Below are 20,004 nucleotides of genomic sequence, written 5' to 3' on the forward strand. Positions count from 1 at the left end.
CTTCCAACATAATGTACAGAGGGCATAATGCCCTTGGAATAGAGTCCTGCCTGACTGTAACAATATGCACTGATTTTAATTCAGAGAAATGCTGAAAGAACTGGGGTGAGCAATGTATAAAAAGTGTTTTCTTTGTCTCTTCTAAGTCCATTAGAGTAACTTGTGGTAAAAAATACTGTATTTAAATAAATGGAAAAATTACTCCAGGAACTTAAATGATGCCTGTCTTCTAGTTGAAACAGAGCACTTGGCAGTGTGTCATTGTTACATGTTCTTCCCAGTTACTTCAATGATTTGGAAACAAGTTTTCGGAATTGAATACAGCTAGATGTCTTCAGGGAATGGAAAGAGGTGTTTTTAAACCTGATTTTCAGATGTAGCTATTCTGATGTTTGCTGGTTCATTATTTCTTAGCAGTTGGTTAAAATGGGCTACTTCTATTGCTGTCTACAACTACCTGAAGGGAGGATGTAGCCAGGTGGGGGTTGGTCTCTTCTCCCAGGCAACCAGCAACAGAACAAGGAGACACAGTCTCAGGTTGTGCTGGGGGTACAGGCTGGATGTTAGGAGGAAGTTCTTCACAGAGAGACTGATTTGCCTTTGGAATGGGCTGCCCAGGGAGGTGGTGGAGGCACCATCCCTGGAGGTGTTCAAGAAAAGCCTGGATGAGGCACTTAGTGCCAAGGTCTAGTTGACTGGCTAGGGCTGGGTGCTAGGTTGGACTGGATGATCTTGGAGGTCCCTTCCAACCTGGTTGATTCTATGATTAGCAGCCTTACCTTCTTTGGCTGTTTGTATAGTTGGCATTATTTAATGCTTATAAAATCACTGTAGTGTTAGAAATGGAAAAGGGAATAAACTTTTATTCTATATGAAATATTTTAATTGCATTTATTTTAGTAAGAAATGTTGAAGTCATGTGCTTGACCAGTTTTAACCTGCAGTAACCTAAAATGTCGTGGCATGCTGAACTGCTGCTCTTTTCAGCATCAGGATGCAGCATTGCTCTGTCCTGTGCCTGATGGAGAACTGATTCTATGATTATATGATCTGGCTTAGGTTCTTTGGTGAGTTGGAAGGAGGTAAATTAGATGACAGGGAAGGTGAAATAGTTGCAGCTCGCCCTTGTTGCACTGTTTCATTGACTTGCTGTGCTTGTTGCTTCCTTATTTTGCTGAGAAGAGTGGTTTGACTTAGACTGAGGATTCGTCAACCTTCAAACTTATTTACAGATGGGTACATTCAGGTGTTGTTTACTTCTGAGGTTTAGAATTGGGCACTTTTCTGCCTTTCCAGTGGACACAGCTCTGTGGCTGTTTTTATGCTCTAAGGAGACAACAATACTTCGTATGCATCCAAGATGCAATTGTGGTCCCTTTAGCTAAGAGTATATCTGTGTTTGAATACCAGAAGATTTAATTTGTCTAATGTTAAATGTTTTGCTCCTGTTAGGTAGTATTTGTGCTAGTCTTAAGTGCCTTGTCTCAGGGCCTGACATTAAATTATTCCCAGGGGAGGGAGAAATGCAGGCAGAGAGAGAGCCCCTAGGTGGCATCAGAAGCCACCTGATTTTTGTTCTGGATGTGCCAGAGGGCGAGAGGTGCAGGTAGGAGGGGAGTCCTGGGGTGCCAGGGTTGCCTCAAGGGCATGCCCGGCTTGGGTGTGCTTTCCTTTCTCCTTAACCTGTGCTAGCGTAAGCTCTTCCTCCATTAGGTGAGCGATATATATAGTCATCATTTCACTAATTCAAACATGTTTCAACCTTTTGCAGCTCTGCTTTCTAAATATTTAATTGGAATGCTTTTACAGCCATTTTACTTCTTTATCAATGTGAGCCAAGCCAGACAATATAACATGGCATATGTTAAGATGTTAATTGAGTAGCAGCACACCCAGGCGGCTGTTTCATAATTTTCTCCTTAGATGATCATTGGCTCCAGTTTAGCATTTCTTTATGCTTCTGAATGGAAGGTTATATAAAGATATATTTAGAGCCCTTAGTCTAAGAAAGAGAAGCATTAATTCAGTAAGATTAAGGATAAAGGGCTGAATCCTGCAGGCACTGCAGGGACTCAGTGCTTGTCGCAGTAAGGGTGTGATGATAGTACCTTTCTGATAGTAGCACTTAATGTAAAAGGGCAGGTAATCCTTTTATTGAGTGGCTCCTCACAGCATGCAGAGTAAATAGATCTATGTAATTAAATATTACCTGGTGTTGTCAGAGTTGTGGAAGCGATACCAAATCTTTTCAAAAAGGTGTATGGTCAGGTTAATGATCCTCTATTTTAATGAGGCTTTCAGAAAGTTGTCTTGGCCAAAACTGTTGCTGTTGGTATTTGGGCCTGGCATCCTAACTTGCTTTTGTTGGCAGCTAACTGGGATTTTGCAAGAAACAGAGATGGTACAACACTGAACAGGAGAAGGAGCTCCTGGATGCTGTCAGCATCCAAATACTCCCTGTACCTAAGAGACATAGTCTTGGCAAATACTGCTCATGTGGTATTGCTCCCCATGGAGGCAGCCTTTCAAGACTACCTGTAGACCCTGTTAAATAGTTTGACAGCCAACCTTTGGAGAGTGTGTGGAACAACTGGTGTAATGAGAAATACAGGCTCTTCAGACCTAAGTAATTTTCAAGAGGCCATGTGGCCAAAATATTTCTTCCTTGGCAGACAGCTCTAACTGCTGCCTTGGGTATCCTCATACAGAAGGCTTGTTTTCACATATCTGCTTAAAAATGTTGGGGCAGTAGTGTGTTGACATACAGTGTTAGGGTCGTGTGTGCATGGACTGTAAGCGAGCAGTTGGGAATTGCTTCTGTCTCTGAAGAGCCCCTGCTCCTGTTCCTTCACTGGAGCTGTGCAGAGTTGTTGCTGGTGTTGGGCTGAACTCCGAAGAGAAAAGCTTAGGATTTTCTTTGTTTGTTTTTTCCTTCTCCAAAGAAAGCTTGTTTTAGAATTTCTGTAGACCTCCTCTCTCCTCATTAATTGTTTGAGAAGGTAGGTGGGTAAAACACTATGTATGGTTTGCCATAAGCAGTAACTAGTTAGTAGTGCTGCTGTTAAGTAACTATCCACTGCAGTTTTCCCTTCTAGTTGCAACTTCTTACTGTGTCATGTATATCCAGTAATAACGCAATGTAACATGTGAGTGCTGGAAACTAGGAGCCCTGCAGGAAGCAACTCTTGCTGCCTGCTCAAGAGTCTTTCTGTGTCTCCATGATGGAAAGTGATACCTTTCCATAACTTGCATTAGGGTTTAGCAGAAAGAATGTTTTCCCTATGCTGGATTTTTTTGGGACAGTGTTCCAGTTTATGCAAATATTTGCAGTCTTGGGTTGATGGGAATACAGAGTATCTGTGGCAGCTTCACTGATGGTATGAAACTTAAAATGAAAAAATTACTCAGGGCTTCCTGAGCTTAACCACCTAGTCAAGCCGTTGTGATATTTTGTGTAATACATTATGGCTCTGCTTGTCCTCTGAATTTTGCTAAACTGGTTTTATTTCTGCTGTTGATGTCTTCCTCCAGTCGAGGACAGACTCCACTTCTAGTGCCTACCTGTATGATGAGAGCTGCATTCTGTGTGACTTTTAAGTCTGTGAAGTCTCCTGCCTGAGCAAAAGTGCAGTGTCCTAGAGGTGCTACTGTCCCACTGCTGCTGGGGACACAACTGGAAGCTCCTTCTCCAGCAGCCTGCTCTGTGCAGTGTGTCCTGGGATAGGACTTGCACTGCAGTGGGTGTTCATGCATTGTGTTCACTATACATATGCGCATGCCTCCTCCAGTACTGGTTTGTTATGCTTTCATGGAGAGTGAGTAATCTGCCACTGGAAAGCTGATAAGGGTTAGTTTCAGTGGCTGTGAAGGCTTTGAGAAGGCTTAGAGTAGCTAATAAGTTTGAGATTTTTTTCACCAACCCTAAGCCAGGTAGAAGGCTTCTCGTGTGCCCTGTGATTATATGGCTTCAGTTATTTGCAGCGTAGCTCAGCTGCCTGTTCCTGAAAGAGGAAGGTTGGCAGCATCTGGTTTTATACCACTTCAAAAATTACTATGTCTCTTTGCTGTCCCCCCACCCCATTTTTTCCCCCCCATTTCTCCTTCAGTGCAAAGCAAACCCAGCTGTGCACCTTGGGAGAGAACACACTCCTTATTCTGCCCATGCCAAGTCAGGGTTGTTAAAATGGGGCTGTTTGGAGTAGAAATATATAAATAGGTCAGGGAAAGCAGATGTGCATACTTTGGCATGAGATAGAAGAGCACTGTGAGGAAATTTCTTAGTCTGATTTTTTCCCCTGCCCATCCTCCCCAAGATAATTCAGGACTTTGTCAACATGGCTTCAGCATTTTGGAGCTTAAAATATAACAGCTTTTGAAAGCTACCCTCAAGATTCTCTGAGAGGTCTTGGGCCTAAATATTAAATCAAAAGCTGAAGCTGTTAAGATAGACCAGAGGCTATCCAGTGAGGCTTTGTGCTGCAGACTCAAAGCAGCAAATGCATGTTCCATGAGAGGATGTAGGACAGGGTTGTCCATGAAACACTGTTTTTTTCAGGAATCCATCCTAAACCAGAGGCTAAGAAACTCCCTTTTTTCTCTGCTCATTTTTCTCATTAGTAGAAGCTAGGCACTTGGTTTTGAGTGGATGATGTGTAACTCTTTAGAGCTGAGAAGGCTGATCCAGACTGATGATATTTGAGACAGAGTTGACTGAGTCTTTGAGGACCATTGCTGTAGACTGTGTTTCTCTTGAGTTGTATGGCTTAACTTTCAAACTGTCTATGTGGTGGTATCCATGGAGCAAAAGTTTCATCACAAGTTATGGTAGTGGCATTGGTATTTTAAATTTTTTTCTTCCTTCAAAATTTGCTGTAAGTTTTATGTTTCCAGTTTCTTCCAGGCAGTATCAGGTGCAAACTGGTAAATCCAGAGCAGCTGTAAAAGCATCCACCTTTGTTAATGCTTTTGAGAGACAGCAGTCTCCAGAATCAGAAAAGGCACCTTCTTGTCCTGAAACTGCTTGAAGTAGCCTGAATTAAGTTTTAGATCAAGTGAAATAATTTATCTTCAAGGAGATTGACAGCATGAAGAGCTACAAAAGAACAGACTAACATCAGCTGTGCTTCTAGGTGGAGTAAGTCACCCTACGCACACAGGAGCAACTCTCCAGGAGAAGTGTTGATGGCTGTTGGCTCACAGTCCAGTTTGTATGTTTAGTTTTCCAGTGGGGCTCCAATGCCTAACATTGCACTTAGCTTTGTTAGTGAGAACATCTATCACTCATGCTTCTCTCTTGAAGCTTTTTCTGGACACATAGCAAGCAAAGTGCGTGGGTTGTGGTCTCCAAACGTGAGTAATGTCTCTACGTAGGGCCTGGTTCAGCCTTGCTGTTGGTATTGGTGGCTGCAGTTACCATAATTGTGGCAGTAATTAGGTAAGGGGTGCATTTGACAGAGACAGAAGCAGATTTCTGTATTTGTAAGCAGAATTTCAGCTTCCAAAGCATACCTGTCCTGTTAACAAAGGAGGAACTGAGGTGAAATACACGGAAGTGGCCAATGCATTGTAACTAGGATGGCTATTCCTTCATCCTGTTCCCTCAGAGATGCAGTGTTACCAGATGGAGCTTTTCTGCACAGTGCTCAGGACCATGAGAAGGTTCTGGCCCAGCACCTTCCCAGTCAAAGGGCTGGATTCTCGAGGTTCAAGCTGCTTGACTTGAACGTGGATCATTGGAAGGTAATTAAGTATCTATGTCATCAGACACAGGCATGTAAAATTGGGCCATGCTAACCTGTGCTCTGGTTAGGATGAAAGAAGCCTCGGTTGAGCTGTTACATGGGATGTCTTCCCAGTAACTAGAGAGCATGGAGCAGGAGGCGAAAAACAATGCTGTTAAAATCAATATCATGCTTATCTCTGCTGAAGGCATAGGACTATTGCCTTCTAAAATGCCACAACATCTGCTTGCAGATTAGAGGTTGTGAACTTGACTAAGCCTTTTTGTGCCACCAGTTGATAAGAAAACAGAAACTCTATTTGCTGACTTTAATATTGCTCTTCTGCTGTGGTTTCTTGACACTTGATTGTTGCTGTAGGAGCAGAGGTCACAACTAGAAGAGCCTGAACTATACTTGAGAGTTTGCATTTACTGACTCAGACTGATATTTGGAGATAAAAGGACAGCTCTAGGGATCTCCTGTGCAGCTGACTTCTGGCAGCTTGCCTCTTTCTCTTCTCAAGAAGAAAATATTAATACTAACGGGCGTGCTTATGTACAGTTTGGCACAAGTTAGCGGGACAGAAAGCTCTGCTGGCTGAAGCATGATCTCCTGAAAAGCCTAGTGCACAGCGTCGTCTGCAAGTCTGTGGAGTAAAGGCTATATTTAGACTAAGTTTGATCTGCCTATAGCCTGCATCCCCTTATCCTCTCTGCTCCTTTTCTGCAGTAAGCTATGATGTGAAGCTGTAGAAAAAGTTTAAGTACACATATGCTTGAGTCCTGTTGCCTGCTGCTGTGAGTGCCAGTTTGTAGGAGAGGCTATGGATTTGTAGCAGCACAGGGACTGTGAGACCCTGCTAGGAGCAGGAGGCAGTGGGGCAAGGTGGAGTTCAGGGTGAAAGAAGGGCTCCTGGAGCAGCCATCTGTTCAGCATGTCTTGGTGTGCTTTGAGTCAGACACAGTGATAACTCTTAGCAGCAGGTTTTCATGCTTGGTGTCCTTTTGACTTTTCTCGTAAGGCAATGTGTTTGGAAGAGTGAGATGACATTTGGTTTCTCTTCTTTGGTTGGTACAGTAGATGGGAGCATTTTCCCCAAGGCAGAGAAAAACTCCCATTTTACTGTTCTCACAAATCCATAACAACACTGCTTTACTCCTTGATGCTCCCAGGCATCCACCTATCTGATTGTCTTCTCTAACAGTCAGCTGAAGTGTATGTCTGCTGATGTGTCTACTTCACTGGACTTGTCATATTCTTGCCTGTTGAGATTTTTGATTGTATTCTATTACTGCAGCATATACAGTTTTTGAATGGGAAGGGACATTAGTATTGTTAGCAGCTCCTGCAGAACAGGTTTTTAGACCATCTGGTTTCCAAAATGAGGTATTATAACGAGCAAGACAGCCAAGCTCCTGCCTCTGAGCATCTGATACAACAGCTAGTTTAGTAGCGTTGATTCCTGTCACCACCAGACACCTAGCCATTTGTTTTGCTTGTTTCTGCCCTCTATTTTAGTATCCCCATCAGATACCTTACTTGATTTTTTTGTGGTTTGTTGGTTTTTTTTTTTTTGGTGTGGTAGCATCTGTACAAAAGGAAAATAACTGGAAATGAGATGTTCTGTTAACAGGAGATGGAATTATGTTTTATTCTATTAGGAGAGGAATAGCTCCCTGAACTCCAGAAGCAGTTATTTAGTGACTGTTCAGTAGATGTTCAACAGAAAACACTGTTTTTCGCACATTAAAGCTCCTGCTTCTAATCAGAGCAAGGATAAAATGCCTTCAACATGCAGTCAAGCCAAACATGTGAAATACAGCACTGTAAAGGACCACAAAAGCTGATTTTGGGTGTGTTTATATGAAGTATAGTAAGTTCCATACTGTTGCACTCCTTGGCACGTGTACTGAGGTCATTCATGGCATAACTTAAATTTGATCCCCACCTAATGCCTTCTTAATAAGCCAACTGGGAGGTAGTGAGACCCAGTGGAAAACCCCTGATTTGCCACTGGGGTGCTAATTGTTTGCCTTGTAGCAGCTCTTTGGAAAGCTACAAATAAATGAATTGAAATGATGGGATTTACTGAAGCATGGGGAGAGGGGTGTGTGTGTTAATTTTGTTTACAGATGAACAAGTAAAATGCATCTGAATTGTGGAAGAGCTTATTATAAAAGTAGTGACAGCCATCCTGGCTGCTTTGCAACTTAGGGTAATAGCTCTCAATTACAATTCTGTTTCATTTTAAAAAAACCCAAAACTAAACAGTTCTTATATAAAAGAGCAAAACATAAACAGTTCTAGTGAACAGTTAAGTTTGGGTTGACTTCCTAACAAAAAATAGTTAGGTGATTATTCTTCTATAGACTAGGAGGAGAAAGTGATAGAAATGCTAACATGTAATGTTTTCATCATTGCTGTTTAGATTAATGTGAGATTTCTATTCTCTCTTTCTTCCCTTGCATCTAGCAAAACTGTACAATCTAAAGTGGACTGCATTTTGGTAAGTACAACTCTAGAATGCTTTTTAATATTTCATAAACTGTAAGACCAAAATAGATGGCTCTGAAGAGTGACAGCTATTATGAAGCCTTTCCTTATCAGTGCTTGAAGATACTACCACTAAATGTCATCAAAATGAGTTCTCATTGCCAGAAAAATAAATGACGTGGGTTTGTATTTGTTTTCTGAGGCAGCATTGACCTCTCATTGCTAGCAGCAAGTGGCAGTGATTGCTGCTTGTAGAACTGTCAGTACAGATGCAGCACAGAAAGTGCTTTTGTAAGCATGTTTTTATTAAACGCAGGATTACGTGTTGCACAGATCAGAGCATGCAGGAAGCTAATTGTGCCCTCGAGTTCCATTGCTCTTTAGGCCTTGACAGTACGTATTACTTTTGTTATTGTTTCCTTGAAGCAGTTAATCTGTGGTTGGTGCAATATTTTAGGGAAGGAAGTAGACTGACAGGCATGTTTGCACAAAACCAGTCATAATTACCAGATTATTTTTAATCTTGGTAAGAGTCAGAAGTTGCACACAGTCCTAGGTGCCATCCCAGAAGTGTGCACCTCTACAGGTCCTCTTAGCTCTGCTGTATACTTAGGATGCAGAAAGAGACCATTTTTTGAAGAAGGAAAATCCTTGAAATGTGTAAGCATCATCTTCCTTTGTGCTGCCAAATAACATGGTATGGACAGTGATGAGAGATTATTTCTGCGAAGCAGATATCTAGCAGTAACTCAGAACTTTTGTTTAGTAGTGAGCAGGCTGCAAGTTTCTTGAAATTAGAGTTCATAAATTTTAAGACTGGAAGGGGCTGCTTATTTGGATTTTCCACTTCTGGCATTTCAACCAAAGGTATGAGTGGGTAAAATAAAAAGATGATGTAGACAACCATCTGGATGCTATCAGAGAGAATCTCTTCAGCTGTATGGCTGATCTAAGAAGGAATACTTTTTCAAGTCACATTATTAAACATTGATTCAGATGACACTGGATTCACTTTCCTTAAAATGTTCTCTTACTTTGTTGTGTAAAGAGGTTTAAAGTAAGATGTGTTGTGTTGCAGACAAGCTTTGGACCTGATTTTTGACTATACTGATTTGATTTTTGTTGCATATACCTAAGATAGAGATGGAAAATGCTGGTTTTGCCCACTTAATTATTTGTTGGCATTTGTGGTGTCTGAAGATTTTACTTTTTGTGTGTGCTGATCTTCGGCAGCAAAAGGGCAGACTGCAGAACTGTGCTTGCAAAACTCTTTTGTCATGTATTTCTAAGTAGCATCTGAGAGGGAGCGAGTAAGTAGGAGGTTAACCAATCATCTGCTTCTTGGAAATCCAGTTTAAGAAAATGGAATTACACTGACTATTCTTGCATTAAACCATGTGAATTTGTGAACATGGAGTATCGAGGTGTAAGGATTACCTGTTTTTATGAGCCCATTCATTTGCGCAGGTCTTAGCCATTGGATGAAGAAGCTGTTTTTCTGAATAGTGCTTTTGGATGCAAAGCACTCTGCATAACATGATTTGGAATAGAGTAGCAGTGTCCTGATGGTCCAGTTTTATGTTGCAGATGCCTCCTTGTTTGTCCTGTTGATGAGTTCAGAGGACTCCTGTCAACAGTGTAAGGACTGCTCTAGGTTAGGAAAGGTAGATCGAATGCTGTCCAGCTAGTTGAATTAAAAAGAGAAATCCAAGATGAGAATAGTTTCAGGAGGAAAGAATTAAGCTGAATTCTGCCAAAATGTTTTCTGTGTTTTTTACATGCTTTTGGACAATTGTGAGCTGTAAGGCGGAATGTAAAAGTGTATTGAACTGCAAGGTCTTGAATGACTCTGTAGCTCTGAATAACTTGTGTGGAGCTTCCTCACAGCCGTCTCCAGTTTTGTCCTGGAGAAGAAGGTAGATGAGCAGGTTCCCTCTTTGGTCAAAAGTGTGTGGATTTGTCTAGCCCTGTGATTGGGATACCAGCTGCCAGCAGAGAGTTCATGCTTATAGGCAAGTCAGAATATTTCCTTTATATGCACATTCTTACATGTTTGATTCAGATAGAAACCATTTTAGGGCCTGTGAAGCATAAAGAGACAATGTCTACCCATTTGGGACTAGCTTTAGGTTCTACTGGGAGGTGGTTTTGATATAGTAAAACATTTAGACTTGATCAGTTTGCTAGCAACCTCACAGGAAAAAAAGCCAGTAGAGAAAATTCAAACTACACTTGTCACTTTGGATAGGACCAGTCACAGATGCAGCACAGAAGTGTTCTTTAGCGCTTAGACTGCTGGTTCGACACAGAAGAGCAAGAAAGAGAGAAATAGGAGAAACTGAGTTGATGGAGAAGATGGATATTGTGGAGGTAGCTAGCAGCAGAAGACTACACAAAACAGCTAAGTGTAAGGGCGCTGGGGCTACAGTTAACTCATACAAGAGACCAAAGTTATGAGCCTTTCACTTGTTTTACTGCACCCCTTACATTCTGCCATACTGTCAGTTTCTGAAAGATCATAAGAAAATCATTGAATGCTGTGCACTCAAAAAACCCCACAAACGATAATTAGCAAGAATTGTGATGTAAACAACCATTAAAAATTCATTATAACATCTTTTTAACTGTAGTAAACATGTCTGACAGTAGATTCTCTTATGACTTCACTTGTTACATTTGTTGCCACATGCTAAGTGAACTCTTGAACCTGATTTTTAAAATGATATGCTCTATATAATCGCTCAGCAAGACAGTTAAGGTTTCCTTCCTTAGTCCTTTGAAAAAAGGTCAGTGCTGGTGAGAGACTGCTAGATTGATGGCCATGAAAACTGAAGCTGCTGATTGATGGAGCAGTTACAGTGTGGGCAGCAGCAGTATGTAAGATCTGTTGAAGCAGTGTGCCTTGAAGAAGGTCACTTGGCCTTTTGACCTTACAGGAGACAGGCAGCAGCTCTATGAAGCTTTGTCAGCTATGCTTGGGTGCTGTCAGTGCAAAGGTTTTGTGTGTTATTAGGACTTGTTTGGAATATTTAGCAATTGAATTACGTTTTTGCTTCTATTCAGAGAAGGCACATCAAATGGATTTTATTAGCAGCTTTTTAGATTAATAGGTTCTGTTTCAAGCATTAGGTACTTTCTCTCTTGACCATATTTCCAACAAACCTTCTGACCTTGAGCAGATTTTTTAACCTTTGCTTCTTGTTTCTTTGTTCACAAAGTGGAGAGATGGTTGCTTGTCTACTTTGCTATTCTTAGTCTGGTTGTTAAATAATAGATGTTTGTTCTGCTGAAGCATGACAAGTTTTAGAACCAGTCTGCCAGTAGGAGTAACTAACATTGTCATTGGCATAGCATTTTAACTTTGATTAGAGTATTATTATAGTTATCTATAAATACTCAAAATGTGGTAAGAAATATTAAGATCAGTCCATGCTCTCTGCAGTAGTAAGCTTGCTAAAAGCTTGCAGCAGCACCCCTGGCCTTCAGCTCCTTTGCACCACAATTTGAGGACAGAACCTGTTATTCTGGCTTCATCGAGGAAATAAAGAAATAGCTCATATATTAATGCTATTTTTCACTCTGCTCATTACAGAAATTATAAGCCTGCTAATTGTTCCTTAATGTATTTTTTCTCATTTGACATTTGGCTTGACAAAAGATTTAATTCTTTAAAACACTCCAGAACACACTCCTTGGAATTTTCCTGTAGTAATACTGTTGACAGCTCCAGGATGAAACTTCACTAATGTTTGTGACCTGAGGGTAGATCTGCAGTCAGAGAAAACCAGGTAGAGACCAAGGTATTGAGGTCAGGAAACCTCAAACAGTATTCTGTGTTTCTGGAGACTTGTGTTCAAATCTCTAGGTCCTCTGGTTCAAGCAGAAACATGACTAAATTCATGTTTACTATTACACAAATTAAGTCCTTGGTCATGTTTTGTGTTGAACTGATGTTTGTCTTTGCGATGGGAATGGAACCAGATGCCAAAACTTGCTATTTACATTTTAAAAAAAAAAAACTAAACCTACAATATTTTGGCTGCCCTGGTTTATTTCCAGGATATTTCTAAGCTGTTTATTTGCTCAATCAAGATGTCTGTTAGAATGAAAAAGGAAGTTGCATCTGTTCCTCACACTGTTGTTTTATGCCTTTCTTAGGCAGAAGAAGGACAGTTTAATTTGGAGCTGATCTGTGTGCCTACTGGTAACACAAATATAAATAGATTGCTGGTTTGATTTCTTTGCTATGTATTTTGTACATCTTAATGAGTTATTGGTATCTGTCAATACACAAATACGTGAGATTTCTGCTCTTTTATATTTTACTGAAAATCTTTGCTTAGCTGTAACTTGAGGTTTCTGATTCTTTGTCCTTATTTTTTTTTTTTGTCTTGGAACATAAGATCCCCTGGATATTTTGCATACTTGAGATATTTTTTGGCTAAATTGAAGCCAAGTTGTAAAAATAAGTATGAACACTACTTACCATTTTTGCTGCATTTTCCTTTAACGTGTTTCAAATGACAGGAGATAATATGTGAAAACCAAGAGTAATAGTGAAGATGCTTTGTGGCGGTTTTACACCTCACACCTGCAAGCAGTTTAGCATACTTAGGCATTTTTCTAATGCCTAAATATGAAGAGTTAGATACTCTTCATCTGGTATGATAGAACAAGTCAATCCAAGTGAGGGAACTACAAGCAGAATTTTTACTCAGATCCCTTTAAGTAGCAGAAAAGGATTCCTTAAATTCTGTATGGGTTAACTGTGATAACATATAAGCTTTAGTGGGCCATGCCAAGGGGAATTTGCCCAAGATGATGCCAGCACTGCAGTCCTCCTTTTGATGCTGTGACTCTCTTCCATTCTATTGACTTTTTTTTTTTTTGCACACTATTGACCTATTTGGTGTGCTGGAGAAAATTTGGTTTGTGTCTCTGTTGTTTCTTTTCAGCCATTTCTGTATGTATTCAAATTAGCACAAAATAAAACTCAGGAGCAATTAAGCTTTTTTGTCTCCATCAGTAGGGTAGCTGAAACATTCCTCCACTTTCCCAAGTTCCTTTCTGGTCACATTAAGAAATTTGAAAGTTTTGATACTTTGAACAAGTGCAATAATATTTATTACATAATTCACAAGACCTTTAGTACTGAGAACTGGTACATGCCAGCTGAGGTTGCAGAAGAGATTTTATTTGCTGAGACGGTAAACTCAAATTTGGAGAGCTGTACAGATGCCTAGATAAAACAGGCTAAACAAAGAATAATGCTTAACAAGTGTTTAAACTAAACATGAATCCACTTGCGCTGTCACATGCCATCCATTTGTTGCCACTTCCTCAGTTTTAAGATTATGTTCTCTAAATCAATTCAATCTCATGTAATAAGCTTAGGTTTATCTAATTATCACACAGGTAGGATTTCCTTTGTGAACTGCCTGTGATTTCTGGCTGCTTGTTAACTCCCCTGTCTCAAGGAGATTCTGCCTCCCTGGAGCTGCCTCACAGCCCCTGCTGGAAGCTGTAGCTGCAGGAGTTGTACAGGAAGTGTGCCTTGGATCAGGTGTGGAGAGGAGTGGGTTTTGAGTGAGAGCAGTGAGGTAACATGGCTGTCCATCGGCTGCTGCTCAGGATGTGTGAAAGCCATAATCCTCAGCTTCTCTTCAGTTCTAGAAGTTGATTCCGTTGGAAGAGACTCTGCTAACTTAGTCCCATTTGTTCTCTAGATGTATGTCCTTGGCTTTTTTTGTCGCGTGTATTGGACGTTGGTTTTTTTTGTTGGTGGTGGTGGGTTTTTTTTTGGGGAGTGTGTGTTTGATTGTTTGTTCTGTTTGTTTGTTGTACTGTTGTTTGTTTGTGATTTTTGTGTTAATTGGGAGGTCTGACAGATGGGGCCTGCATATCGTTTCCCATCCACACAGCCCCTTCCTTCTGCCAGGACGCAGCAGAAGTTACTTCGGCTCTAGTGAGCACTGAGACTACTGCAGTAGTATATTTTTGATGAAAGACTGAGTGTTTCCTCTGGTGTGCTGCTTAGCATTTGTTGTTTAAAACAAAAAGCATCTAAGTTACTTGAGGAAGAGGACACTTAATAACAAATTTCAGGTTTTCCTGGTACTTTTGTTTATCTTCATACTTAAATTGTTACTCTTCTGTAACTTCTCTCTTGGAGGAATGCTGGTCTTTGCAATAATGGGTTTGTCAAAAGAAGGTTCACCAGTCCAAATGCTGTGATTTATGCAGGAAAGAAGAACAGAATACTTGATGAAATGCACCCTTTAAGAAGTACCTCTCTAGATATTTGGTGGTCTGACCTCCCCTGCTGTGTAAGCTGCTGTAGAGCTATACAGAAATCAGTGTCAGCACATTGCAGGAGTGTGTAGGAGTAAAAGAAAAAACCCAAATGTTGTGGTTTGCTGCAGCTTATAAAACCAACAAATCCAACCTCTGTTGGCTGCTGCTGGAAGTGTTTCTCTTGGCTGTGAGAATGTCTGTTGCATTGCTGGTGGCCCAGATCTGTGGATCAGTTTTGTGGTGGGTTTAGATGGCAGGGATTAGTGAAGCGAGCCTTTGCACTCTCCCAGCACCCTTCCCTATGGGGCATGTCCTGCTGGTGCCTGCCCAGAGCCTGATGTCAGGAAGGAGGCCTGTGCATTGAGTGCAAAGGCAATGGAGGGGCAGTGGGAGCTCAGTTCTCTGGTACTGCTGGGTGTATTGTGCTAGCTGAAGCAAGTTGGATCTGGACATGATTTGGTGGCTAGGGAACCCAAGTTTGAAGTGGAGCATAGGGGTTTAGATTTCCTGCTCTCTTCAGCTCATCGCTGGAGTAAATGGCCAGGTCTTGCTACCTGTCAGTCCTGCTATCCTTTTGTTTTGGAAAAGGTTATGGTTTTACATCAGCAAGGTAAAAGAGAATGAACTGCAATCCAAAACCTGTATTCTGACTTTAAAGGAAGTCATGTGAGCCTTTGAATCTGCACTGGTAGTGTTCCAACCACCTCATGCAGTGTCTCACTAAAGAGGAGCTCATTTGCTCCTTGCTGCTTGGCTTTACTTACACTACTGCTGAGCAGGCCTGGGCACACTACTGCAACTGACTTTCCTAGTATTTCTAAGTCCTTGTAGCAGGTCGCAGATCACCAAAGCCAGTTTGTGTGTAGCAATCACTATTTGGATACATCAGGGAGAAATCTCTGATACTCAGCTGCTACCCTCTGGAGAGGAGGAGTCTGGCATCATCAAGGTTCATGTTAACTTAATGACTTCTCTTCAGTACCTGTTCAAGAGTTCTAGTTTGCAAAGGAAACAAACAGCACCTTTCACATAGAGATAGATTTTTAAGTATCTTTATTTAAATCTCTGATGCTTAACTTTTAAGTATCACAGCATCAGGCCTGGCATTCCGTGTTATTACACAGTTTTTGGTGCTGCCATTTCAGGAGTACTTCATGTGTGCTCTGAGAGTTTTTGTTTTACATGTCTGGTTACAGAATTCATCTGTTCCTGGCGTTTTTTGGTTTCTGCTTTTGTTGCATGTGAATTTTGCAATAGTGACAAGTTGTTTCCAGTATGTGATGGTGTCCAAATAAAATAGAAACTGCATTTCAAGTACTAGAATGCTCAAGGTCACATTCTTTCACATCAGTAGGTAGTTTCTTGTTTAAAGTTATATTGTTTAGGAATACACTGTCAGATGACAGTTCTTATCTGTCAACTCTTACTGTTTGCTTTTTTTAACCCCCTACCTCACCCTGTCTTTTTTTTTAACCAAAACACCTTTGTTACCTAGCAAGAAGTTGAGAAGTTTACAGACCTAGAGAAACTCTACCTCTACCTTCAGCTGCCTTCGGGTCCCAACAATGGAGACAAAAGGTACGTGAGTGTGTTTCTTCAATTCGTGCGGCCCTTGTCTGCTGAGGAACCATTCAGAGTGATGTGTTTGGTAGCAGAAGCAGCCTTCATTAAACATTAAAGACTCTTACTGAACATAGTTTTTTTAAACTTGGGAATCTTTAGTGCTTGAGCAGCTTGTAAATATGAATCTCCTAATACACAAGAGTCACCAGAGAAAGTGTTTTGCAACCTAAGTGTAGTCATTCATTCACTTTTTTATGTAGAAAATGATAATACAGCAACAAAATGTGATGGTGGGGGAAAGGAGGAGCTAACACTGTTTCTGGTAGCATTAAAAGGAAAACCAGCCTGGAGTACACAACATCACAAAATTAGTATATGGTCCCAGTAGGATGGCTGTAAGCAGATAAGTGCCTACAGGAGGCATTTGCTGAATAAGCTGGCCCTTTCCAAAAGGCAGCTGGCAAACTGAGAAGGCAGAAACTTAGAGGTGATCAGTAAGGAGCAATGCATTCAATATGGGAAGTAAATGAACTCTCACCCATCCTTGCCTGCTTATGGCTTTGTATCGCTCAAGAACTGGAGTGTGGAGTCTCTGCTACATTGTGGATGAAAAAGGGAGTTGGCTGCTTCCCACACCTTGAGGAATGGCTGAGTGAGGTACTGGCTCTTGTTGTCTCTCCACCTGTGTAGGCAGAGAATTATTATGTCTTGTAACTGAGGAGGAGCTTTGGAGCAAAGTCTTTATTGGCACTGCTGCTTCTTTCCCTAGCGATCAGATCTCCATGTCATCCAGCCGTGCCCAGCAGATGCACGCCTTCTCGTGGATACGGAACACCTTGGAAGAGCATCCTGAGACATCCCTTCCCAAGCAGGAAGTTTATGATGAATACAAGTGAGTGCTCCTGAACTGGATTTGTACTTGTAACTTAGAGCGAGCATAGATAGTTCTGTGTCTGCTGGCTCTACAGCTGCTCCACTGACACACATACAAGTGCATGTAGCTGAACAGGGCCTTCCTTTTGTGCTGATGTCCCTGAGAAGGTACTAGCTAAAGTAAGGCAAACTGTACTTGTTACTCCTGTCAGCTGTGCATTGCATATGCTGAAGGAAAGGTATGAGTATTGCTTAACAGGTAAATGTCTGTATGAATATTGGGTTTGTTCTGTGGACAGAGCATCACAGGTAAAAAGCACCAGTTACTATCTTAGAGTACCTTTTGGTCTGCTAGTATGTATGTATGTGTACAGCTGGCTTAATGAGGAGAACTTGAATTGTTCCTCCTGAAAGTGCAGCTATTTTGCACTTAAGATCTAGCACATCACACCCTTTTTTCCAGAATAATGCATAAATAGTGGACCTTCTTGCAGCTAACCTGATTTCTGCAGAGACACAATATATCTGAATATGCATGAAACCAGTAACCAAGGCCACTGTGAGTCTGTGTTGTCAAGTCTCAAAGCTACCGTGTGCTGAGAAAGTGATTAGAAGCAAGGGAGAGGGAGCTGTCTGATGGAAGTTGGTTTTGAATTAATTTACAGAACATTTCCCACCATGGGGAAAAAGATAATCATCCTCAGCCCCAGCTGCCTGAAGATGAATAAGAGATTCGTGATCTAGTATGAATATTTCTGTAATCTGAACGATTTGCAGTAATTTGCACTGAGTTGAGTCCCTTCACCTTTGAAGCACCTACAGGATTCAGCCCTTAGTAACTGTTGTTTCAGAACTGCCTTCTGTGAATACCTCCTTTTACTTAACTCTCTCTGGTCGAGTTCTTCACTCCAACAGAGCTGAAGCATGATGGCATTTGCTTGCCTGGGGTTGATAAACATGCACACACCTATTTCTGAGATCTCACCATAGACTGGAGTGGTGACGCAGCCTAGAAATATAGCCAATGGCACAGACGTGCTGGCACGGCCAATCCCTGAGCAGCAGCCACTCGCGCAGACACAGCAACAGCAGCAGCTGCTGCATGGCAGAGAGATGGAAACGTTATTCTGAAATATATTTCTTATTAAATAATTTATGGCCTGCTTCAGCAACAAATCTGCTTGGCTTCCATGCTGTGCCAACCTGCAGACTCCCAGAAAAATCATCATCTACAGATTGCGGAGTGTGAAATTTGGATGGCTTTTGTATGTGGTTGCATCGAGTATTTGTGTATTGTTGGGTTTTTTTTCCTAACAAAATAAGGGTGGCAAGCAAATATTCAGGGAAATATCAAATGTTTGGAATCTGTTCTCCTTTGAAAGCATCTGTTCTGTTTTTAAAGCATTCAGTTGCTTTGAATGTTTTCATGAGTTATTCTTGCACACCAAAGGAAAGGCAAGTCTTGGAGTGGGAGGTGGGGAACAGGCTTATAAATAGATAAGAGAGTTAAGTCTTGATAAATCATTTTTCTTTGGTGTTAAGACCCCTCAAAACTCACTTCTGTCACATTAACACATTACCATTTTTCTCCTTTTCGTGCAAGTTAAAGCAGTCTGCACGTATTAGTCAAAGTTACAAAGCTTTAATTCCTGCTGTAAATTTTGATCAGAATAAATCTTGCAAAACTAGTGGGCTTCTGCTTTGACTTTCATGCTTTTTTTGTTTTTGGTTGTTTGATTTAATTGTGAAGAGGGTAAAACAGAAGCTTGCACTCTACACAGGTTCAGCACTGAGAGGTGTTGATATGTGTTTCCAGCTCCTCTACATTTCAGTACCCTCTTCTTGCTGAACTTTTTCAACACAGTTCTGTTTCCTTATTCTTCTTTTAGTTGTGAATTCACATCTCTAACTGGATAAAAGTGAACTAATTCATTTCCCTTTTGAAAGAGATAAACAAAAAATGGACCATAAGTCAATAGCACTTGGGAAGGTTGAGAGCTTGCAGCTGAATTTAAGAAAAGAGGTAGATGAGATGTAGTTCAGCTCTCTTGGTGGTGCTGTGATGCCACTTGCACTGGCAGAATACACTGGGCTGTAAGAAGCTGTGCTTCTCTTGTGCACACACTATTCTGCCAGTTTCTGCTGGCAATTTTTGGGGGAACATGATCTGGAAAATATGATGGGAACTCGTGGGTTGCTAGTAGGTTATCCAGCCTGCAGAGAATGGATGCTGCTTCCCATAAAATCCTTTCAGTGTTTTCTTTTAAATTAATTTGACATAAGCGTCTTCTGCCTGTTAGTAGACATTCTTCTGGAGGCAACCAGGTATAGATTTATCTGAGTTTAAAGCATCAGGAATTTGAGTCTCAAGTGCACACTGGCAGTGCCTGTGTAGACAAAATTCCTATTTGCCCACAAAACGATTTGTTGAGCCTTCAGTAAACACCAGGTCCTTTTATCTTGCTTCTGCTTCAGTGGTGCAAGTAAAGAAAGCCATTCATATTTAAGTTTGGTGCCCTGAAGATTCATTTGATATGCTTTGTATGGATTAGGAGGTCTTTGATTCATCCTATATCTCTTTCCCATAGTCTGTGTATCATTAATCCTTGCTTTACTGGCTGATGGGCCACTTGATGTCACCTGATGCATCAACTATGTTCAGCAAGTGTTAAGGATGTAAACCAAGAAGTTAGAAGAATGGTGAGAAGAGGGCAGCAGGTATACAAATACCATGTCTGTTAAATCAAAGAGACACAAATACACACTAATCTTGTCTGATAATGCTTAATCAGTATTTTTAAGTAAAACTCATGGATAAGACTTATTATGTTGTAAAATCCAGTCCTCTGTCATAAGCAACTACCTATATATTCCTTTTAAGCTAAACAAACTTCATCTAAAACAGTTGTTTGCCGCCTCCACTGCTGCTCTTGTGAGTCAGAGCTGTAATTTCATTTCTCCAGTGGTTTTCAAACATCTGATTTTCATCCTACCTGATTTTTAGAACTAATTTCTGTCTGAATTTTTCATCAGTGTAATGAGAGTCTACCTGTTCCTAAGG

At 41.0% G+C, this 20,004-nt stretch overlaps 1 protein-coding gene across 1 annotated transcript in view; it reads left to right on the forward strand.

Annotated features, from left to right (window-relative positions):
• Positions 1-20,004, forward strand: part of RFX7 (regulatory factor X7) — a 56,896-nt gene that overhangs the window by 17,426 nt on the left and 19,466 nt on the right. Inside the window, exons 2-4 of the mRNA XM_064157562.1 lie at positions 8,193-8,226; positions 16,003-16,085; positions 16,840-16,962. Coding sequence (XP_064013632.1) covers positions 8,193-8,226; positions 16,003-16,085; positions 16,840-16,962 — 240 coding nt within the window. The remainder of the gene's footprint in view (positions 1-8,192; positions 8,227-16,002; positions 16,086-16,839; positions 16,963-20,004) is intronic.

The sequence above is a fragment of the Pogoniulus pusillus genome, chromosome 17 (genome assembly GCF_015220805.1).
Source record: "Pogoniulus pusillus isolate bPogPus1 chromosome 17, bPogPus1.pri, whole genome shotgun sequence".
Classification (NCBI taxonomy): Eukaryota; Metazoa; Chordata; class Aves; order Piciformes; family Lybiidae; genus Pogoniulus; species Pogoniulus pusillus.